Source organism: Mycteria americana, chromosome 6, assembly GCF_035582795.1.
Source record: "Mycteria americana isolate JAX WOST 10 ecotype Jacksonville Zoo and Gardens chromosome 6, USCA_MyAme_1.0, whole genome shotgun sequence".
Lineage (NCBI taxonomy): Eukaryota > Metazoa > Chordata > Aves > Ciconiiformes > Ciconiidae > Mycteria > Mycteria americana.
In genome coordinates this window covers 70,551,943-70,575,924 of record NC_134370.1, presented here as the reverse complement: position 1 = coordinate 70,575,924, position 23,982 = coordinate 70,551,943, and the positions used below count along the sequence as shown (strand labels likewise).

Here is a 23,982-nt window from a genome sequence, read left to right as displayed (position 1 = left end):
GAAGTAAAAGCCTATGCCGTGGCAGAGCCCGTGAGCTGCACGGCAGAGGTGGGAGGGGGTGCAGCCCCTGCCCGCCCGCCCGGCAGCGAGGGAGGGCCTGAGCAGGACCCCAGCCCCAGCGTCCCCCGTCCGACGTCGCTTTCCCTGCACGGCCCCAGGGAAAGCCGGGTCCTCCGGGTCCCCTCTCGGCAGCCCCACGGGGCCGACGCAGCGGCACAGCCGGGCTCCGCTGACGCCGGGGCGAGCGGCCGTGCTTGCTCAGCGCCCAGCAGGGACCCTCCGCCGGCCCCAGGAGAGGTGCCGTGCAGAGCAGGGGCTTGCCGGGAGGCATCTTCCCTTGCTCAACAAGGCACGCTGTCCCCAAGGTCACGTGCGGCTTTCTATCAGCGACAACAACGTGGCCAAGTTACACGGCAAGGCATCCTTCTTCAGCCGGCGCAGCCCCCCGCTCTCGGTGCTCTCGGCCAGCTGAGTAAGCCATCACAGCCAGGAGGCGAACGTTTTTGTGCTGAGGCACCTGGTCCCCCGTTGTTAAAATCACTTTGTGGTGCCACGCGGTTGCACGTGTGCACGGGATGGCGTTGAAGCGCGTGGACCGGCCGCTTTGAAATCTGATTTTTAAAGCCTACGTCGAGGGCCCGCACGCAAAAGGTACAAATCCACCTCCCTGCATGCTGGCGGCCCCGGGGAACGCGGGGCTCCCCTGGGGCTCTGCCCGGCGTCCCACTGGCCCCCACCGCAGCCGCGGGGACGCGCAGCTCCCGGGCTCTGCGGCCGGCCGTGCCGGCGGGCAGGAGCGCGCAGCAGCGCGGTTCTGCCGGGGAGGGCCATGGCTCTGCGGCGCTGGCTGCAACGACCGGCTGAAATCACCCAGCCCAATCCCGACAGGAACCGGGATCTAGAACGACACCGGGAAGTTTAAGTTCAAGCCTGAGTTTCGGAAATTACACTTCTGTGCCATCAAAAAGCAACCATCGAGCTCTGCCTGCAGCAAAGTCTCTGCAATCGCTGCTGCTTTGATTTGATGTCATTTGAGCAGGCACATTTAGGAAACAAAGCGTTGTCAGTCAAGAAGCGGCTTCAGATGCTTGTGCGTTGGGAAGAGGGAACTCCGAAACACCAAAGCAAAGTGACTACAATTAAGGCAAACGCTAGTTAGCACAAAGGATTACAGACCTACGAAGATATATCGCTGAGATTTGGGATTGCCATAGAAAACTCTAAACATTCACGTCCCCCGCTGAGACAAAGCCAGTGAGCGGTGGCTCCGTGCGGCTGCACAAACTGGGCTGGGTTTCACGCGGGCGTTTCTGGGGGGCGTTTGGCACCCGACGCAGAGGGGCTGCTGGCAGCACCGCAAAAACCAGCGGCATGGGCCGAGGGGGCCACGGCATGCCCAGGTACCGGGGGTCTGGTCCCTCGCGTTGGCGACTCCTGTGACCGTGCAGACGCAGCCCCTTGGGCACGAGGCTTTGGGAAGCCCGGGGGCGTGGGGCAGCCCCGTGGGATCCGACGGCCGCTGGCAGCGAGGGGTCCCGGTGCTCCGACAGCGGCGTTGGGGATGGGGAACATCACGGAGGGGTCCTGCGGGAAACGCCTGCCCCGGTCCCAGGAACCCGCCGCAGGACCAAGGGAACCTCCAGGTCACGACGGTCCCCACCACGCCGGGAAGAAGCAGCGTTGTCTTTTGGACCGGGCTGAAACGGTTTGAGTGCCGGCATCGGCATCCTCTGACCCAGAGTGCTGGGAAACGACGGGCAAGGAGGGAGGATTTTTTTCTCTCTTTTTCTTCACTTTTCAGCATCTCTGCTGTCCGCGGCCCCGTGCTCTCACTGGTAGCAGCCCCAGGGCAGCGCGCAGGCTCCTCACGGCCACGCTTAAAAATCAAGAGGTGTTCAGTGACCGCCCCGTGCCCTCCCGGCAGGAGCCGCGGCCGTGCCCGGAGGTGCCGCGGGCCGCGGCCGCCTCTCCCACATCCCACGAGGGCCGCGGCTCCCAGCCCGGCCCCGGGCAGGAGCAGAGTCGGGCCCGCTCGCCGTGCACCCCCCGGCCCCTCCGCAGCCCAGGCTGCCGGTCAGGCACGCGGCAGGGCACACCTCCAGCGAGGAACATTGACTTGTGCATCAGAAATAGCGGACTGAAGCGACAGCTTAGCTCATCGCAGGTTTAAATGCAGCGCTTTCAGCCGAGGAAACGCTAAACCCGGGCAGCTCTTTGGCAGCCACAGTGTCCACGAGCTGCAGGGCTGAGGCCGGGTCCCCTGCGGAGGGGTCTCCCCCCCCCCCCCCCCCCGAGCACTCCCGTCCTGGGACGCTGCTCAAAGCTGAGCGATGGCTCTTGCCTCAGCCCTTCTGGCCTGAACCGAATCGGAATATTCCCAGGAGAAGCAAAGCACCGGTAAAAGGAGCGTCCTCGGCATCGCCGAGCGTGCCAGCTCTGCCTCGGTACCCCTCTCCCAGGGGGGTTCCCTCGCTGCTGCCGGCAGCCGCTGCCCGCTGGCTTTGGACTTTGCACCCAGAGCACGGGAGAAGCGGCGGGCAGGATCCGGCCCCGGACACCACCACACGTGACAGCAGAGAAACGTCCTCTCCTCGCACCAGCTCGGACACGATACGGGCCCTGCGTTCTCCATCTGCCCGCTCGTTTGCTGCAAGAGAAGACGCTCCAAGAAAAAACCCCAATCCGCCTCCGCGCAGCGACGGTGCCGAGGGGTTTTCCAGAGCGCCGTGCGGAGGGAGCGCAGATTTCAGCTGCGCTCTCCGCCGACCGTGCCGACAGAAACGATGCATAGTAATGCATTATGCACAGGGCGATTAAAGAGGCGATTCACCAAAAAGCAGGGAAACAAAGAGCCGACCGAAGCGGAGCGGCAGCTAACGCTCCGCCAGCATCACGCGCAAAAACGCGGCTCTCCAGCGCCGAGGAGCCACCGCTCCACGGGCACCGCAAACCCAGCCAGCGGGTCGTGCGCCAGCGTGACGGCGACGGCCGGGAGGCAGATCTGGGAGAAGGCTGGAGAAGTCGGGAGGGAAGAGAGCCCAGGAAACACAAGTCGGGGGGCAGAGGGGATGCGGGGGGGTGACGGTCCGGAGACCCCGCGAGAGGCAGCAGCATCTCACACGCCCTGATGGCTCCAGCTTAGCAAGGGGGGAAGGATGAGGAAGAAGAGGCTTCTGCTCCGGGCGAGATAAGCCACGTGAGTGTCGGTGGGTGCCCCTGGAAGGGCAAAGGGGGGGCGAGGGGCTCCGACCGGCCCTGTCCCACTGCGGGCAGCAGCGAGGGAGCAGCTCCCCGGCTGCCGGCAGCGACGCGGGGCCCAGCTCCTTGCTCGGCAGCGGCTGCTCCCTGTAACAGAGCCCACAGAAGGTGCCTTGGGGAGCAGAAGCCGTTTGTTACGGTGCCTTGTATCGACCAGCAGGAAGTGCAACACCAGACTGGTGTTCATAGCTGCGCCTGCGAGCGCGTCCACAGCGCGTCTCATTCACAAACCTCAAGCGCTCTAAGGGCAAGCAGCGATTTAACGCGTGATTGTGCAGAGCCTGCGTTCCGCACGTGTTTTAAAAGAAGCGTGGACGGTTAACCCTGAAGAAATGGCAGGACTCGCTCACACAACTGCTGCGTGGAAATCCGGCTCGCCGGGACCACGGCACACGGGACGCACCCGCGGGGCTCTGCCCCCACCAGAGGCTGTGCCGCCCTGCGCCCGGACCCGCTGCAGCTGCCCGGGGACGCAGCGGGACTCTGCAGGGACGGGTGCTGGGAGCGGCGCTGCCAGGTCCGACCAGGTCCTGCTCTCAGCTCCACGCGCTCCGATGCCTTGTTTCACTCTTCATCGCCCGAGGCAACACGCACAAGCGTGTGGATTCTCGGTACAAAGGTGTCGCGTGGCCTCGTCTCAGTGTTAAAGCACGACTCTGCTCGAGAAACAGTCCTGCAAACCCAGCGTCAGGAGATCTCCCTCTTTGCCTTTGCAACAGCATCAAATCCTCTCACTTGGCAAACGCAAGACACTTCCACCGCTCGCGCGGGGATCCGAGAGCCGTGCAAGTTCCCCCGGCTCGCACATCCCGACCGACGCTGAGGATGCGTCAGCGGGGCCGGGACGCTGCGGCTGCCGGAGCCCGGGCGCACCCTGGCCCCCGTCCCCGGGGCTGCGGCACGAGACTCAGCCCTGGCTCTGGCGGAAGGGGTGGGAAGGGGCAGGGGGTCTCCCCGGGGTGCTCAGGGGACCGGGAGCAGATGCCCTTCCCACAGGCAAAGCAATGACCCCGTTGGGGTGCCCATAACCCCCCTTGCCCAGCAGCAGAGAGGGGGAGAACCGCTAGGGAAGAGCCCCTCATCGCTGCCCAAACCGAATTTTCTTGCAGCATTTGCCTCACGCTCTGGTTTTCAGCCGCAGCAGCAAGGACAAGCAGCAAGAAACCCCACCGGCCAGCCCAGGCAGGAAGGGCTCTCACCCTTTGCTTGTCGGGGTCCACAAACCGAATGCCGAAGTAGTCCTTCTCCAGCAGGTTCAGGTGGTGGCAGAGAAGGTCGAACAGGTACTGGCCCTTGGCATCTCTCTGCAAGACAAAGAAACTCATTTACAAAGCGGCAGGACAACGGCAGCGGGGCAGAGGAGCTGGGGCACGCGGGGCGGGCGAAGGGTCCGAAACTTGTAAGGTGACACCGAGGACGGTGCAAACGCCACCGACTTCCCTGGTGCTTCACCAGCGATATTTTCAGCTCAGAAACCGTCTCCCATCCCACCCGAGGAGCAGCCCAACAGCAGCAAGACCCCGAGCACACCGGTCCCCGTCCCCACACCCGCCCGGAGACCTGCAGCTCACGCCCAGGCAGGATGCTGAGGCTGCCCAGGGCTCGGCAGGAGACCGCAGCATCGCCCAAAACCCACATTTGCTCGGGCAACAAGTCTGCGTCCAGGCGGCTCTGGGCAGCGCTGCGGAGGCGAAGCTGCCTGGACGGAGAGCACGGCCGGAGCGCAGCCAGCGCGCGAGCGGGTCAGCAGAGTAGCGACTGCCCCGAACGCAGCCTGAGCACCATGAAACACCAGGGCATTTCAACAGCATAAAGACAACTGTGACCAAGGTCCGCGTCTGTCTGGGAACCACCCTGCGGCTCGAGTCGAGTCGTAGCGAAGCGCTAGGTGGGGAAGCTGTGAGCCTGGGGGTCTGTTTGCCTGGCCCCAGTTTTCAGGCACTCAGATCAGCAAGGGCACAGCTTTGCCGCCGTTGTGATCCCTGCTGGACTCCCTCACCGTAGGCACGGTGCAGGTCGCCGTCAGCTCCTTGCTTTTGCTCCCTCCTGGCTCCGTCAAACAGCCTTTCCCTGGTCTGGCACTACGGCGTGAGTCCGCTGCTGACCCGCTTATTTTTAGCGTATTTCTGCTCTGCCCTTTTCTGCTATTGAGCTTTTAGAGAAAAAACCTTCCCCCTTCCTCGTCCCCGGGGCTCTGCATCGCTGCGGGCCGTGGCAGAGGGACTCCACAGATTTATGCTTCCTCCAGGACCAGCCTGCGCTGCCAGACCCCCACTCCGGAGAGAGCGGGAGCGTCTGGGCAATGAGAGTTACAGCTTTATAAGCTCCTGTGTGCCAGTACAACTTACAGACAGCGCCAGACTGAACATTAATGGGGAATTTTAAAGTATTATAGCTATAAAATCCGATATATCTCAAAATTATTAAAAATTTAATTTCCAGCGCTGCAAAGACTAAAGCACACCCTGAATTTGAGCGCCGTGAGCTGCTCCGCAGCGGTGCTGGCCCAGGATGCCACGCTCCTTCCTGCGGTTGGTGTGGAAGTGCAGCACCCAAGAGAGCCGAGGGCACCAGGGCCCCGGTGACCCCCCCGCACAGCCCCCAGGGCTGTGGTGAGTCTCTTCACAGCTCCCTGGGACCCCACTCACAGCTCATCCAGCCGCGGGGTCACTGCTGGAGATGGGCTGGGCATCCCCTCTGTCAAAAATCATCACCACTTTATCCAGAAATGGTTTTCCTACCCGCTAAAGGTTTGGCATCAATAAGCCAAGAAGAACAAGGAGTTACGCCGAGGCTTTTCTGGTGCAACGCTTCCTTTGCTCTCCAGAATCGCACCCCCAAGGGACGCAGAGCCCCCCCACGAGAGCTGATTTATCAGCAACGGGATTTGCCCAGACCAAGCGTACAGCTGCGCAACGCTGTATACCGAACCCCTTGTACCACAGCAATTTCACTGCTCCAAAACTTTCCATCCAATTTATAATCGACCACTGTAACGTTTTGCTCGTGGACAAGAACCCAGCTACACCCGGGCAATTCACGAACCCCTGCTCAGCGGAGCTGCCCACAGGATCCGTCCCGGGGAGAGCAGCTCCATGCCGAGCTGAGCTCTACCTCCGCGGCGGTCTCACCCCCTGAGGCTCAGGGCTTACCGAGAGCGGGGTCCTCTCAGTCTGTATCAGGTTTTGGATCAAACCCGGTATTTTATTTATTTCTGAAAAGCTTAAACCATGTGCTGCTGTCCTGGGAGACCCCCTCGCCTGGGGCCGGGGAGGGAGAAGAGGTAAAACCATTTGGACCCTGCTGTCTCTGCCCCTTTACGGCAGAGCAAACGGCACCCCGGTGCCCGGGCTGACGGGGATGTGCTGGCAGGATCCGGCCCCTCGGCCTGCCAGCCCTCCCTGCTGCCAGCCCTCGGCCGTGCTCCGGGGTTTGCAGAAGGACCCGGGAACGGCTGCGCTGCTGTCGATGGGGGACCTGCTTTACAGCGCAGCATCTCCGCAGATCAAAGGCTGCCCCTGACAGCCGACGCTGCCTCCTTCAGATAACACAGGTTTCTGTTTCCCCACAAATACATTCAACGTGTGCATTATCTGATCAAATAATCACTCAGCAGACAGGCTGTGCCACCAGGGAACCCCGCAGGTCTGGCATTAACCCGTTCCTGGGGCTTGGTACAGCACGATAAACGTCTACGCGTTTTAAATAAATAGCGCTTCCTTTAGAGAACCACGAAGTCCAGGCTGCAGTCCTGCAGCCGCCAAAACGACTCGCCCTCGGCACCGGTGCCGGAGCCTGGCAGGCAGCAGGGCAGCAGCAAGGCGATCCCGGGCGGTGACACCCGGGCAGCGCTGCTGCCGGAGCAGGGGCCATCCCGGGGCGCGAGCTCTGCCTTTGCGGGCGGCCGCGCAGGGAGAGCCCGTCCTGCTCCCCGGCTGCTGCAGCGCTGGCGCTCGGCCAGCGGCGACGGGCTGCCGGAGCGCGTCGGGCACTTGCGCTCAGACGCCAGCAGGAGAATCGGCCGCGCAGCGCAGAGGAAAGGGCTGGGGGGACGCGGGGCACGCAGCGCCCGCGCCAGCTGCGGCCCAAACAGAAGGAAGACGGACAGACAGCCCCCGCGCCAGGCGGAGCGGCAGGGGGAAGGCCCCGGTGCTGCCCAGCAAAGCTCAGCCGAGGGGCAGCGGGTGCTCGCCGGGGCCGACGGTGGCCTCGAAGCGATTGCCGACACGAAGCCTCCTTTGGAAATCCTGCTGGTGACCGTGTCCCAACCCTCTGCCCCGGGGCCGGTGCCATCGCGGTCGTACCCCAGCTCTCCCCTCGCTCCGGCGCCTGCATCTCTCGAAGCCTGGCTCCGCGCTCATGGCGTCGGCACGGCGGCCTCGCCAAAACACCCAAAGGCGACGGAGAGGATCCGTCGGTTGGCTCCGAGGTTCATCCCCGCAGCCTCGGGCATCCCACCCCCCTGGAGCTGTCTCAAGCCACCCCCAAGGCACGGGCTGATCTGCGCAGCCTGGCAGCCCTGGGAGCAAGCCCCTGCTCTCCCCTCCTTCACTCCTCACTGGCAGAACGGGGTGGGACTCACTCGGGCATCGGCCAAGCCTAAGTCAAGTCTTAAAAAGCCTCCTGTGGCAAAGGTGTTTGATGGCATCTGTTTGAGATGCAGCCAAGGGCGGCTTTTTATGCAGCGACTGAGGCGCTGTAAAACACGTGGCGTTAAAAGACACCGAGCCACAGCCCGAGTCCTCGGGGGCATTCAGACATCTCTCCCCATGCTGAGGGGCACGAGCACGTTCACCGCTCTCAGGAGCATCACATCTCTACAGATTAAACAGAGCCCCCCTGCCCCGTTAGCCTCGGACCCACGTCCCTGCGAGCTGCGTGCACACGGAAGAGGAAACTGGCTGCGGAAGGGCTTTGTCCGAGCAGACGAGACGGCTCCGAGATGAAGTTTCAGCAGCCAGGCGCTCCCCGCGAGAGCAGGCGGCACAGCCGCAGCGGGCTCTGCTCAGCTCTGCTCCAGCCGCACCGGCGGCTGCGGCCGTGGGACGCGAAGCTCCTCCGTTCTGTGCTTTGTAAAACCTCTCTGGGCCAATAAACAGGTCTGCGGCCCTGCTCTCACGATGCCGGGGGTAACAGCGAGGTTTTGCTTTCCTGCGAGCAAATCCCCTGGGAGGGATCGCAGAGGATCCGAGGAGCAGCACTGGAGAAGCCGCTGCGTGTGAGACCACCTCCCACGGCCGCAGCGGCAGACGCCCTCAAAAGCCAGAGCTCCAAGGCAGCCCCGGCCACCGGCTCATTGCTCTGTCCTGAGGGCACCTGCGATGCCCGTGGGGCTGCAGCCCAGGACCGGCTCCGGCTCCAGCCCACAACCAGCCCCAGCCCCGCTGCCCACGCTGCCTGTGCAGCAGCTGCGGGTCAGCATCCCGCTCCAGGACTGCAGCTCCTCGGGGGGACGCCGGACACCCACCACCCCAAGGGAACGCAGCCAAGGACTCCGGGTGCTGTTCACGGGGCCACGAGGTTGTTTGGCACCCGAGAGGACAAGCGTCCTCGTGCCGGCCAGGCTGCCTGTCGCTGGCACGGCACGGCGAGCCGCCCTTGCGGCTGGGCTCCCTGGAGGAGCCCGACCTTGCAGCTTGGCAGCGAAAGGCTCGCCGAACCTCGCCTGGCTCACGCCGAAGTAAAACGGCGCTGGGCTTTTGGACCCTGCTGTTAAAACACAGCGGAGCAGCCAAAAGCCTGCTCGCAGAGCCTGCGCTGGGGCGGCTGCTGGCCGGGCACTGCAGTGAATCCCAGCCTGGCTCAGCTCAGCTGACTCACGCTCTTCCCCAATTTATTACCGAGTTTTTAAGCTGCTCCCCTTGTTGTGGAAATGGAGACTTGAGACAGCCGTTCTGGGCAGAACGAAGGTGAAGCAGCAGGAGAGCGTTGAGAGCGGTGCCCTGGGAGTTTGCACGGAGGCAGCTGAAGCGTTTTGCAGCCGCAGCGCGGCTGGGGAGCTGGGCTGGAGCTGAGCAGGCAGCAGCCCTGCCAAAACCCATCCCAGTCCTTGGGAGATGCTGAGACCACAAACAGACAGAACGCCCCGCAGGCAGCAAGCCCTGCCGGCACACGAACAACGCTCTGACAGCGCAGAGCTAAAGTTTCAGGAACCATCTCTGCCTGCTCTCCTCTCTGCATCCCCCCCCCAGGCCAAACAGCAAAGCCCCCGTTTACCCTTGCTGTGATGCCCAAACGCACCCAGCATCGGCAAAAATGAACGATTCCCGTTTCCATACTCAGATACCGAAACTCGTATTTCAGCTGCCACCAGCCGCAGCCCGCCCCGCGTGCCGGCCTCTCCCCGGGCCGGGTTGACGGTGCCGGTCGGCCCTCCCAGCCGCGCAGGTCGGCTGCGTTTGTTGCAGCCCTGCAGCCACGGCCGTTGGCCAGGGACCCGCTGGCGAAGCCGCGGGCTGGGTGCCAGCCCCGCGAGGCTTCGACGCATTGCGGCCACGCAGGATGGGCTCCCGCGCAGCCCGCAGGTACGGCCACCCCGGCGCTGCCCCGAGCTCAGGGAGCATCCTCGGACGGCGTCCAGCAGAGGAACGAGATGCCGGTCCACGGCGGGGAGAGCAGACGCATCGGGAGCGGGAGGGACGGCGGGGACCCCAGGGCCTGTCCGCGCCAGCCACGTCCCCTTTTGCACGGCTCGAGGACCAGAAACCCGGAGTTTGAGCACAACTGCTCAGCTCCAGCCCGAGCCAAAGGCGACTCCTTGGGCTGGCAAAGCAAGCGTGGCCCGGGAGCCCAGCCCTGGCAGGGAGGACGCCCTCCTCGCCCCGCAGCCCTCCCTGGCTCCCTTGTGCGGAGACATCCGTTTAACGCAGCTGGGAATCGGCAAGTCCCTCCTGCTGGGAACGCAGACGTGGACGGTCCTGGGCCGGGTCCCTGCGGCTGCGGTGCCCAACCATTCCCACCCCAAACCAGGTCCCTTCAGCCCCGCGCCCACCGCGGCCGCACCCGGGGACGCGGGGCAAAGCAGCTCCGGCTGGGCTGAGCCGGGAGCTGTCGGCCGGCTCGCCGGCACACGGTGGTCACCGGCACCGCCGGCAGCCGCTCGGGAAATGAGGCCGCTCATTTATGAGTCTGAATACGGATTTAGGTGCCGAACTTGGAAAAGCGTGGCCTAGATTGTGCTTTATTAATAGGCTAATTGAGTCTCTGCGTGCATCATCCGTCACTGTCACACACAGCCGCCGCCTGGAACAGGCTGTGCGCCCGGCTCAGGTACAAGGGCACAAAATGGAAAGGAATAAGGAAACCTGCCAGAATCCAAATCACTTTTCCTGAGTTAGAGCAAGTTATTGTTCTTTCATTAAATAATAGTCATTTTTCCAACGAGGACTGAAGCAGCAACACGGAGCTCGAGCAGAGAGAAACGGCAGCAGCATCTTGTGAGCAGCAGAACAAACACCCGAGCCTTGCTCCCCTATCAGGCACGAAATACCCTTCCCAGATCAGCTGTTACGTGCATTGGGAAGACTGGACCTCCTCCCACATTATATAGAAAATAAATACCGATTTCATCTTCTTCCCCTAGAAAAGATCACTTCCCAGGCTGCACTAGAGGGACGTTTGACACAGCCACAGAGCTGACCATATAGCAGGAATTGTAGTCGCATAAATAAAGACATACTCCAAATTATTCCAAATTAGACCTGAAGGGCTGTTAGGAGGGAAGCAGCTGCCGCAACACGTGCAACCTCTGCCGCCGGCGGTGCGCGGCACATCTGGCAGCTCTGCCGCCGGCGGTGCGCGGCACATCTGGCAGCTCTGCCCAGCACCCTGCGCCGCCGCAGGCAGCCCAGCCAGGCTCTGCTCGCCGCGCTGCAGCAGCGAGGGCTCCGTCCCGCTCGTGCTAATCGAGCTTTCACGCTCCGGAAAGTCTGTTACGGACAACAGCCGTGAAAAATGCCAGAGGAAGCTGCAAAAGTGTGAACCTTCCCAGCTAGACGAGGGGGCGATTTCGCCGCCCCCAGCATCGCACCCCTCCTCACCTCCCAGAGCCAGGCTTGCAGGGATTTGCCACGGGCTCTTCTCCCTTTCCCTCCCCGTGCCCCAAATTAGCGTGAACGTCTGCATAACGCTTTCCTCTGCAATTGTAACACAGAGAAATCACAACAAAGGGCAAATGAGACATCCCCCCCAGTCCAACGGAATATAGTGAAAGTGTAAAAACGCAAATGGCATTACAGGGGGAAATGCTTTCTCTTTGATCTCTCTAACTTGAATTAAACATATTCTAAATTAATCATTACAAGTATGTCTTTCAGGAAATTATCTGAACTGTCTTTAAAAATGACAGCTTGAAAGAGCTGTCTGTTGCATAATATCAGCTTAAATATTCTATGTTTTGATCTTTATATGTTCTTATAAAGTAAAACTTATCTCTGTCTTCAGGTTTGCAAGTTTTTGAGGTCAGCCTTTCAGGGTACAGCAGTCTAACGGGGAGACTATTGCCCGCTGCACCATCAGCAATCCCCGCTGGCACACACCAAGAACGCCGCAGGCTAAGCGGACCCGCGCCACGCAAAGTTATTTGCTGCCGAACACCAAACAGTGGCCAGTGACTTTTTTCTGTCTTAAACTTCCGTTGCATTAAAAACTTGAGGAACTGCAACTAGACACAGCATCATGTCCCAGCCACGTCTGGACGCTGTGGGGTGGTGCGTTACCGTCATTAGTTTCAGCCGTGCGACTGAGCAGGACAGTAAGGAGCCATCCCGGTGGAGGCCGGTTTGCAGAGGCAGCGCAGCGGCAGCCAGGAGCAGCGCCAGGAGCCCGCGCGGCCGTGCCGACGCCGTGCTGCTGCTTCCAGCGCGGAGCTGCGGAGGATAACACGGACTGCCAGTCACTCGTGACGTACCACGCTGAATTGGTCCGATTCATAATAGTCCCTAATTTTGCCTAGTCTTGCGTTAAATGAGATGAAGATGTGCCGCTGCTCGCAGGAGGCTGCATTATGGCACAGGCAGGCAGAAAATCTACAGACCTGAATTATTCTGTGACGGTCCCTGCAGCCACGCCGTGCATCGCCCTGAAGCACGAGCGAAACCGGAATGGTTTCGGCGCTGCAGGGCAGCGTGGAGCGCGGGGCGAAGCTGTTGGGGGCCTGGTCCCCCTCAGCTCAGCCCCCACGTCCTCCCTCGTGCCTGATCTTGGCCGTGGGTGCTGGGACCAGATCTCACGGCACTCCCCCTTTCTACGGGATCTCTGGAGCCCCGAGCACATCCCGGTACCCCGACTCACAGCCCCACGGGTCCCCCGCAGAGACCAGCTGAGCTCGTCAGGGCAGCGGGTGGGTTTTGGGGACAGACTCAGGGACGAGACCGATTTGGGGCCGGAAGGGCTCAGGGGCGCGCGTTGCCTCGAGGTACAGCTACGTGCGCTCGTGGCAGCGGCCACAGCGGCTGTGCTCAGCCCCGCACCCGCTCGGCCTCCCCGCGCCCTTGGGTGGCACGCACCGAGCCCCCCGGGCACACGCCGCGGCCATCCAGCCCCACGCACACGTTGCCGTCCATGAGCGCACCCGTGGCCGTGGGCTCGGCTCGGCTCTGCCAGCCGCCGGCCAGGGCACGGCAGCTGCTGGGCACGCTCCCCTCCTGCCGCCCCGGCCAAACCGGGGGGCTCTTTCCCGGGGAGGAGAGGAGCTGGCTGAGGGACAAACCCTGCGGAGCGGGACGCTGCCGCGGTGCTGGCCCCGGGAATCCATCACTACCCGCGCCGCTCCTCTAACAAAGCTCTTCAGAGCCGTCCAGCCCCGCAGCGTCTTTACGAGGTACCCGAGGACCATTAATACGTCGGCCACAGCTTCATACAGAGATTTACTGCTCTCCGCTCGGGGAGGAGACGGGTTCGTCAGTGGCCTCGGGAGCCAGCTCTTGCAGGGAGTTTTATGATCCCTTTTTACAGGGGGACAGAAAGACGGGGCTGTGCCGGCAGCAGGGAGATCCTGCGGGATTTTCCAGTGGCGAACGCACCCGTCCCATGGCTTGGTGATGGGAACCTCCCTGGGCTGCGGACCACAGGGTCTGCTTCTCGACGGAGCTCAAACTCCAGCTGGGACCCACCTGGCCCCAGACCTGCAGCACGGCAGCAAGGGTGCCGCCAGCCCGCATCGTGGTTCCCCTTCCCGGCGCGGTGCAGAGGAGCCCCTGCGTGCCCTGCCGCGGCGAGCACCAGCATCGGTAAAGTTTCTGAAGATGAAAAAGTGCAGAATGCCGAAACCTGCCACCCGGTACCGCAAAAGCACAACGTACTGCAAAACAGAAACAGGGTTCCTACAGGGAGATAAGTGCCTCCAGCGCTATCAAACAGAAGAATCCCTGATGATTTTTAAACTTTAAGAAGATTAAACTAACCTTGCGTTCTTAGCTTTTCTAAGCTCCTCAGCCAAAATTAGGGTCATCCACAGCTAAAAAAAAAAAAAGGAAGGGAAAAAAAAAAAGAGAGAGATTTAAAAATAGCAGCTCATCTGAAAGTGAATGGCGTGCCTCGCTGTAGGCAGGAGCGCTCCCCGTCCCACCGAGCACGGCAGCGCTCCAGCGGCACGTCCCTGTGCTCCAGCCACGCTCCAGAGCCACGACCGTGCAGTGAGGGACAGCTTTGCATTGCAGCACGAGACCCGGCTCCGTCTTAAAGTCTTGCTGGTAGAGACCGATAGCACAGCCGCTTTTCAAACCATTTATCGTGTGCCGTGATGGTTTTGTTTCACTCCAGCTTCTTAACCAGGTATCACGCGGCACCAAGCCCAAAGCCATATAAAAGTGTAAGCTTCCTACGTCAGCCCGAGCGCCGCTGCCACCCCAACCTGCCACCTCCAGGACCAGCGCCAGACCAGCAAGGCCAGTTTGCACAAGGAGGCTGAGCACAACCAGCCCGGCCCCTTCCCGCACCAGCCAGGTCCTGCCGATGGCCCTGCGTCGTGGGGACGGCACAACAGGAGCTGCCGCGCGGCGGAGAGAGCAGAGACGTCTGCCGGAAAACCTCCACCAGCCAACCTTAAACGTGGTTCTTGCAAGGAGAAGGGGAGGGTTGGGTACCATGTCCTCACTCGAGCATCGCTACGCCCAGCGGTCCTGCGGCACGGGACATCTCAGAAATCCCCCCGCAGGCAGGTTCTTCCCGTCTCCTTCAGCGTGCTCGCACTGCAAAACCCCGCTCTGAGATAAGAAACAGCTTCTGACCCCGTGCCAAGCCAGACCAGCTCACGCTTCGCAGGGCTCCTCGCGAAGGTCCTGCCCCAGCCGGGAGCCTGGAGCCGGCGGAGGGGCCGGTCCCAGGGACGGGACGATGGTGGGGGAGAGCCCAGCAAAGCACGAGGGGCTGCAGAGAGCAGCCGATCCTCCCCAACCACCGCGTTCGCTTCACAGCCAAGGCTTTGCAAGGCAGACGAGCGCTAGCTGCGATCACGGGGAAGCACAAGCAGAAGCATCCTCACTCCAGATGGAAAGAAAAAGCAGAGGATCGCTTGTATTATTCAAGCAGGCGCGATGCACGCCCTGCGTGGTGGGGAAGCTCCTGGGAAGCAATTCCCACGGCCACGGGCTGCAGCGGGGCCGGGAGCGACATGGAGGGGCTGGGGGCCTTCTACCTCCTGCCAGGGGACAAAGGCAAATACGTCCGCAGAAGCTGCGAGGCATCCCACGTCTCCCCTGCGCAGGGGGAGAGGAGCAGGTCGGACGCCCAGAGGCACGGGCGAGTTCAAAGCTGCTCGGTGCGGGCCGGGAAAAGCTGGGGAGCGGCGGTGACGGCTCTGCTGCGCCTCGGCCCCATCAGCCCCCCCAGAGAGTCATCCGAGACGGCTCCAAACTACGTCGTAACGGAGTCCCTCTTCCCTCCCGTGTAATAATTGTGCGTTTCCTTCCACGCAAACCGGTGGGCAGCCCTCCTCCGCTGCGCCCGGCACCGCGGCTCCGGCTGCACCGAGCCGGGGCTCCAGCGGCTCAGGGCAGAAAGGGGGTTCAGAGCCCCCAGCAGCCCCGGTGCCTGGGGAGGGCTGGATCCGCCCCACGGATGTGGCCAAAGAGGACTGGAGAGGAGCAGGAACAGGGCCGAAGAGGGGCACCAGGGCTTGGCGACCACCGGGCTGAGCTCCCAGCTCTGGTTCGGCTCCGTGCAGAGTGCCACCCGCGGCCCGGCTCTCCTGCAGGGCCCGGCCGGGACCCCGGCAAGCAGCGGCACCCCGAGCCCGTGGGGCAAGGGAGCCCAACCAGCCCCAGGGCTGCGGGAAACGCTGCTCCCCCGGAGCAGCATCTGCTAGCCCCAACCCAACGCTGCCGGTCCCCCAGCCCCGCTGCAAAGTTTGCACTTCTGGAGCCGAAACGATGAATTTGCCCCGCAGCTGCTCTGCGGATTAAGCACAGGATTTACAAAAGAGTGAGCAGCAGTTGAAAACGGCTCCTTTCTGTGCTATTTGGTTTGGAAATCTCATTGTGGGGCTGGCCATTCCTCCCTGCTTCCTGAGCTTAGGAGAAGATTATTTTTTAAAGGAAACTGTCAAAAAAGTCTATTTTACAAAGTGAAGTTTAAGCTTAAGACTCTTTGGCAGCAACATCTGAGCAGGGAGAGATCAAAGACCCACCAGCTCCACTGCCAACATGAAGAGGTTTTTGCTAGCAATTTGATTGCAATATTGTGGTTTAAACGCTTCATTTTAAAAATTCAGCATTGTACGGTACGAGCCCGGGATTTATTATCCCTCGGACAAAGTTAACGTTCACGTTGCAGGCAGGGCAAAGGCCTCCTGACAGCTCTCTCAGCCCTCAAAGCAAGCCGCTGTCTCATCTGAGCTGCAGTACGAGGAGGAAACGGGCAAAACTATGCCTGCGAATAGTCATTTCCAGACAGGGAACAAGCAGCTCAGCAACCTGCGACTGCGCCTGGAGCAGCGCGCTCCAGCCCGCCAGCCTCTCGGGGTGCTTTGCCCGCAACGACCCCTCTCTCCCTGCGGCCCCCAAGGAGGGGCTGCGGTGGGGCAGGAGCGGCCCCAGCGCCGAGCCGGAGGGTCCCCCACCGACGCCGGCTGGGTGACCCCGAGGGGGACGGCACCGAGCAGCTCTCGCACCGTCCACTGCTCCCATGCAGGTGCCAAGACCTTCCCGCAACTCCTGCAGCCCTGCCCCGTCCCCCAGACCCCCTCCCTGTCCCCTGCTCCATCGCCACAGAAAGCAGCAGCATCATTATTATTCTCCACTATTTTGATTTATTATTATCGGCTATTTGGCCACTATTGCACCCGCTGAGGCACTTGCTCTGTGTAAGCAGGGCACCGGGCACACGCCCAGGACGCGTTTGGCTGGGCTGCACGGCACCGGACCCTGCCGCGGCGAGGAGGGGAAGGGGGTCACCCTCCCGCCCACAACACCCCGACTGAAACACAGGGAGAACCTAGCCGGCAGCAAAGCTCAGCAAAAGGCTGCTGTGCTCGAGCGTGCCGTGGCAGGAGCTCAGACCCTGTTTCCAGAAATGACTTCGCGACACCAAGGAGCCTCGGTGTCGTAAAAAGCCCCTGGGAAGACGCTCTCGGGGCCGTCGGTGAAGCTTCGGGAGAGTGCCGAGGGACCATTCCCAGGAACGGACCCTGGTTTCCGAGAAGACGCAGAGGGGGACGAGCCCCGAGCGCGAGCAGCCCGGCGCAGCAGGAGGGAGAGGGGCGAGCCCAGGCGCGTTCCCAGCCAACATCTGAGCCCCGCGCCGGTACCCGGCTGCCGCAGCGATGCCGACCCTGCTGCAGCGAGCGGGAAGGGATGGAGGGGCGAGGGCGAGAGGGGAATGATTTTTCTTGAGGGAACGCCATGGATGGCTTCCAAAGGCAGCTCCAGCACGGGGGAAGAGGAGGATAAAAGGCCACAAAGAGCCAGGTGGCTGGGGAGGACTTGGGACAGGGACACGGGGACCCCAGGGAGCACGGCCCCCAACAGCAAGGTGCTGGGGCTGTGCCGCTGCCCAGACCCGAGCAAGCCCACCCCGCCCTGGGCCACGGGCGTTTCCACACGCGCCAAATGAATAGGTCTCCGCGGAACGCACGCAGAAAGCCCCTCCAGCAAAGGCGGTAACAGAAGCAGATTCGCCTCACGAGCAAACGGCGGCTGTGAGCAAGAAGCCAAGCGGGAAACGCGGGCTAGTGCCCACCGCACGCTGCGGCCCACCGGAGGCTCGCGGCCAGAGCCCCGGTTACCGTGCCCACCAGAGGAGACTCAGAGTAAGGAAAAGGGGTTTTACATAACACCCGAAGGTAATCCTGTTATATTTATAGCATATGCATTGCAGTATTAATCCCCTGTTCTCTGTAATCCTTCTTCCTAGCTGACACAGTAATTTCTGTCTTCAAGACTTATCCGGGGAGTTTGCTCCAGAAGTTTATAAAGCTTTTGAGAAGGAAAGTTCCTAATGAAGTGCCTCTTGGAGCCTTAAACTCCAGATCATCGATTCCTTGTTTTAATCCCAAGCAGGTTTTTAAAACCTTCGACATGCTGGTGTATGCAAAAGGTCCTCCACGGCTCTCCATCACCGAATTTCAGCCGCTGACGTTTCTGCTGATGTCCCCATTTAGCAGAGTCCACTGTGGGACAGCAGTTTAGCACATTTTTCAATCCTTTCATAGTCAGGGACTTACTCCCCTAGAACATGCCAGCCTCCCAGCAAGTAAACCGACGTGGCTGTAACCCCGTCCATTCCTCGCTGCTGCGTCTGCTGAGGTTTTATCTCCCTGTTTGAGGAGGTTTTCCCGACAGCTCTGCACTGCCAAGGGCTTTGGAAAACTTCCTCTGTACTTTCCCCTAACCTTACACAGCCCAGTACCCACGCCTGCACCGCAGCTCTCCAGGCACAATCCCGACAGCCCCGGCATCTTCCCCGCCAGGAGCAGGACCTCGCTGGGAACAGAGCGGAGAAGAGCAAAGCAACGCTCTCATCCCACGTCCTCGTCCTCCCGCCCTCTGCAGCGCGGCGGCAGACCCCGGTGGGGCCGATGCTGCACGGCCGGCCCCTGGCACCCCCTGCACGGCTGGCTCCCCGGCACCGATCCTGGCTGGGCGAAAGGCACCGCGCTGCCGAGCCCCATCTCTCCCAGGACGGCAGCTCCCTTGTGCCCGCACGCTCTAGCTCCTGCAACCAGCACGACCGGCGGCACCGGAGCTGCTGGGCAGGAGCCCCGTCCCGGGAGCAGAGGGTCAGCGCCGGCACACGAGACCCCGCGCGGCAGGGACAGGGCTGCCAGCCACCGCCGGCTGCCGCGTTTTACGCCAAACAGAAGAAACCCGAGCAGTTCCATCAGACGCGTCTCCTGTTCAGGCTCCAATCCTGCTGCCGCGGTGCCGGCAACAGGCCCATCTGTTTGCTGTTCTCGCAGCAAAATATTCTTCAGTGAGTCACAGTTAAGAACAAGCACGACACGAGTTTCTGCCAGAATGGCGAGTTTCACACCATTCAAATATTTATCATGGATTAAATACAGGGGATTTTTAAAAATTAAAGGGGAAAAAGTGTCAATTTTTTAAAATAATCCTAACAAGCGCTGCAGTCGCTCGCCGTTTCCAGGTGGGCTGTGGTACAGCGGGCAGGGCGAGCGGCGCGGTGCCAGCAAGGCTGCACGTCGCCCGGGGGCGCGCGAGGAAAGGCCCACCAGCGGAGGGGACCCCGCAGCGGGACCCCCGCGTCGCCTCTCCCGACGATCCCACAGCGAGGGGCTGTAATTCCGGCCGGGCCTATTTCACAGCCAGCTTTGAAGACCAACGTCAAGAGGTAGCGGTGAGCTTTTCAGAAGAAATCCAAGCTGCGCCTCAGATCTCGAGCAGCCTCATTTCTGCAAAGGAAACCTCGAGCAGGGACACGTTCTCTTTGCCGAAGCCCCGAGTTGGTAACGTATGCGAGGGACGTTAGTACCGAGTAACGGCAATCTGCGTCCCTTGTGACACCTCTGGGTCTCGGAGCTGTATTGAATTTTTAAATGAAAACTCCATTGTTACTTTTACTTATTTTTAGCACAATCTGAACAAGCTCCGTTAAAAGGATGAAGGATTCAGCCGGCTCACCCCAAAGCCTCCTTCGGGGTGCTGCTCCCCGGCCTCAGGGCTGCGGGCGCTGGGCGCTCTGCTCCGGCATGCACTCGCCCAAAGCCGCTGCGCCCAATGCCTACGAGGTGCTTCGGCTGGAAACCGGGTGGGTAAGCGCCTTTCGTGACTCGATGGATCCCGCCCGGCTCTGCCGGGTTTAACGGCCGAAGGCAGCACGGGCAGCAAACGGCAGCAGTGCCCCGTGAGAGCAGCGACTCCTCGGCAGCACCCCTGCGGCAGCCGCGCAGGGCTCGAGCGGGTCCGCGTGCGAAGCCGTTACCGGGATCTGCCGGGAAGCCCAACACCCTGACACGGCCCCTCCGGGCTCATCGGGACGTGCCGGATCAGAACCGAACCGAACCCCAGCCCCTCAGATCCTGGCGAGCCAAACTGGGAGCAATTCCAGATTTTGCTTTCCCCGTCACTCGTCAGCTCGTTTGAAAAGCAGGGAACCGCCCTCCGGGAAATCTTTGGTTTTACTCGTGCATCTTCCTAAACCCAGCTTCAGGTGCATCCCTTCCCCGACCCAGGGGAGGGGGGAGAAGCACACTATTTAATACAGAAAATTAAAGAATGAGGACAGGTTACTCACAGCTGGAGCACGAGGGAGGCTCGACCCCGGGCCAGCGGCGAGGTTCAGCCCTCGTCCAGGAGGACGCAGCCGCCACCGGGCAGGGGACCCAGGGAGACCCGCGCTGTCCTCCCCAGGTCGCGGAGGAGCTGGTGGGCAGGGGAAAGCCTTGGCCAGGGCGATGCCCACAGGGACGATCCTTTCTGTCCCCTCCAGCAGAGCAGGAGGTCCGAGCAGGGTAAGAGCTGGACACTAACGTGCCAGCTGGTCTGCCTGGCTCGCTGGAGGGACCATTTTGCATCAAAATAATGCAAAAATGGCAGTGGACGAGTTCAGACCATAACGGAAAACGCTCAGCCCAAGGGACGCTCTCACGAAGCTGTTTCGCCTTCCTGCTGGTCCACGGGCTCACCGGAGGTTCAATCCAGGGACCCTGGAGCCACAGCCTTTTCTCATGCAAAGCTGCCACCAAAACCAGGGGGAGGTGGGGCTGCCCCGTGCCACGGCCACCAGCCTGGTGGCACCGCAGCCACGCTCATCCACAAGTGCTCCACAGCAGCCTGGGGTCAACGTGGCAATGGAAAACCTCACCATGAGTGGGTGGGGATAAGAAAAAAAGATTCTGCTCTGCAAAGCCTGAGGTACTGACATTTTATTTAGTGAAGAATCTACTACCCTGACTCATTTAAGGCAAGAAATAGGTTTTTATGTGTTTCCCCTGAACACCCACAGGGTTACCTAGAACCCCAGCATCGCTTTGAGTTTGTGATGTCTTTCATCACCAGAAACGCCATTTCCTCCATCCATCCCGACACCAGTCGGCGCAAGGGGGACGTCCCCATCCGCTAACCACGACCTGGAGCGACGAGATCCTGGCTGGCCTCAGCCCGGGTCCTGCCGCGGAGCCTGAGAAGATCACAAAGCATCCTGCAGCTCTCGAGCAATCCAGACATTAAGTCCCAGTGACTGATGACACGTCACCTTACACTTTGCTACCGCATAACTTTTATGAATTAAATTTAGAATTTATAAGTCTATAATTCAGAGGCACTGAAAACCTCTCTCCATAAACCCAAATTGGTTTTTCCTATAACTCCAAGTCACTTTTTTCATTCATGCAAGCTTGGAGTGGCTCCATGTGTGCTCTTGTTTAAATTGGCGCTGCTCTTCCATTAGCGTGCAAAAGATTCTGGGTGCAACTAATTCTGGTGTGTATTACTTAGAGCCTAATAAACATGTTCATAATAATCATCTGATGATGAATGTTGCCTCACCAGAAAGTAAGCCCTACTTGCTGCCTACAAGAAAGAGATACTTCTCACGCGAGTCACGCTGCTTGTAGCACACATTTTAGTAGGAACTAAAAATGCTTTAGCGACGGCTGCACCACCCGGCGAATGGCAGAGGTGCCTGGCGCTGCTTCTGCAAACGGGATCGCCGCACTTCCAAACTCAAACGAGGAGCAACCGAAGTCTCAGCGACCGCCTGCAGGCTTGCTCTGACCTGCAAAGCTGTATTAGATGCCACAAGAGGGGCGTCAGGTAATGCTGTACCCGGTTGCATTTGCACCCGGCCGTAGAGTAGCTCTGGTACCAGTGCAAACCGGTAAGCGCTCCTTGGACCCGAGCCCGTATTCCCACGGGCTGCCAGAACCGCCAGCTCTGGCTCAGCATCCTCCGACTTCGGCAAAGCTGGGTCAGACCTTGTGAAACCGAGAAGCCGCTTGCAGAAGAAAGGACAGCGACCACATCGGCCGGGCTAAGCGGCACTCACACCGCTGTCACCCTCAGAGAGGCGCGGGGGTGCTGGGAAAAGCCCTCGGGACACCGGGCGTACGGCAGCCCCGAGCCGAGGGCAGAGCCGGGGCCCTGCCCGGCGAAGGGACGGGGATTTGCAAGGTCCCGCGGGGAATCTCCCTTTTGATGCGGCGTCCCCTTCCACACCCTGCGGGAATGAGCTCTGCACTCTGTGGTCAATGCTACTGCACACACAGGCGATGAAAAATAAAATAAAAACAACAACAAAAATAAAAATCTCTGCACGCTACCCGCAACCAGAAGACCTTCGGTTTTCTTGGCAACATTCCTGCTGAGAAGCTCGCTTCTCTTCCAGCAACTGAATGCAGCAAAAAGCTCATGGGAGAAAAGAAAGAAAAGGATAAATGGTTCATAAAAAATTTACTTTTCATGAAAGCAAATTGAGGTGCTGGAAGAAACACAGGGGTGAGAGTTGCAGTAACGCCTAGCAAAGCCGCAGTCCAGCCGAGCTCTTCCTCGCCTTCCACCCCACCGTCCTGGCAGCGGTGGGACGCGGCCCCGGCTCCCCGACGCAGCCCCAAACCGGCGTCCCCGAGGGTCTCCGCAGCTGCGCCGCGCCACCCGCCCGAGCACCGCGTCCCAGGGACGGAGCCGCAGGCGAGCCCGAGCATCCCAGCGCGCCCAGATAGACGGAACGAGCTGTTCGTAATCCGCAAGGGTCCCCAAGCCCGTGCTGGCGTGTTGTATAAGCCGCTGGAATAATTTGGTGCGAGAAGTTTGGCTGACGCCCTGGGCCGGCAGCGTCGGCAAGAGCTCCGAGTGAGCAGAGGAAAGCCTGAGCCAGACGTGAGCCCTCCTGTACCCCCGTCCTCCACCGAGACCAACGCCAAGGTTACAGCTTCCCCCCAAATTACTTCCCAGAAATGACGTTCATCGCGCAGCCTCCTGGCTGGAGGGGAGGGGGGACAGCTCACGCTCCCAGAGACTTAAAAACAGAACCAAAACGACAAAAAATAAGGGCAAAGCCCCAATCCGAACACAACGTAGAATTTCAAAACCCCGATTCAGAGTCAAAACTAAGAGCAGGTTCAAAAGCAATTAATATTTAAATCTCCCTGAATTGCAGCTCAAGAATAAAGATCGTCAGGCAAGGAAGCGATGAGCGCAAGGCTTGTGATTAAGGCAAAACAGATCTTATTTGTGCTACAGAAATGACCATATGCGGAATCCTTTTGGGAGACCGTAATCAGTCAGATTAACATGATAATGAACTCTGATTTACCCAGCGATGGGAAGATCTTTGTCCTCTGAGACATCGCATTGCTCACGGAATATTAACAAAGATGACTTTTTTTTTATAGCCACGGATATCACTTGACTGCAAGATTGTTCATCCTCCCAAAAGGTGATTTCCTAGGGAGAGGGAGGAGAGCCATTCTGAGGTGTAAATGAGCCACACAAACAGAGAGGCAGACAGGGGAAACTTTCCAATAAACCTGATATTGCCTTCAGCAGAAAATGAGATATAGACACAAGCACTGCCTGATGTAAATCTCCACGATGACAATGTTATTTTACCAATGACGCCGTGGAATAAACCTTAGGTAACACGCTGGGCACTGAGCAAAGAGTACCCGCAACCTCTTCTGGAGAGTCCATCCTTGGCGAGAGCAGCCTCTCCTCGGGCTGGAAAAGCATAAACCGGGGGGAAGCGCTGCTGCGAGCCCTCTTCCCGGAGCGGGGGCCCAGGGACGGCTGCGCCAGCATCGCGCTGCTCCGGGACAGCCCCTCGCCGAGCGGGGATGCCGCGGGCACCGGGGAAGCGGCACCAGGAGCCGTGCTACTGCCTGCTCCCCTCTCCCCTTCCCCGAGGGAGTTTTGCTCAGCCAGCCCAATTCGGGGGGATTCGGATGGGCAGAAGCGAACACGCTCAGCCTGCGCCCCGCTGCCAGCGCCCCCATCGCCACCAACAAGGATGGCTTGGCCAAGGGCAGCCGGGGAAGCTCACGCAGGCACTGCCAGACAGCACTGGGGTATAAAAAAGACAAAGCGGAGAGAGCTTTGGAAGGGGAATCTGCCCCCAGCATCCCCTCCGAGGGACGGGGGGCCGTGTCCCCGCAGGGATGCAGCAGAGCGGCCAGCCCCTCGGTGGCACCTGGCAAGCGCGGGCAGCGTGCAGGAAGCGAGACCTCTCCGAGGGAAGGGGCACCGGCACGGCCCCTTTTCCCCTGAAGCCGTGGCTGAGAGCAGCAGGCAGGGGCTCCGGCGCAGGCGGCGCGGCATCGCCTGCGCCAGGCGG

The 23,982-nt window shown here is 60.7% G+C and overlaps 1 protein-coding gene across 4 annotated transcripts in view; it reads right to left on the bottom strand.

Moving 5' to 3' along the window:
* Positions 1-23,982, bottom strand: part of FRMD5 (FERM domain containing 5) — a 115,910-nt gene that overhangs the window by 23,942 nt on the left and 67,986 nt on the right. For all 4 annotated transcript variants that reach the window (XM_075506502.1, XM_075506504.1, XM_075506503.1 and 1 more), the window contains exon 2: positions 4,458-4,562. In XM_075506502.1, the coding sequence (XP_075362617.1) occupies positions 4,458-4,562 (105 nt within the window). The remainder of the gene's footprint in view (positions 1-4,457; positions 4,563-23,982) is intronic.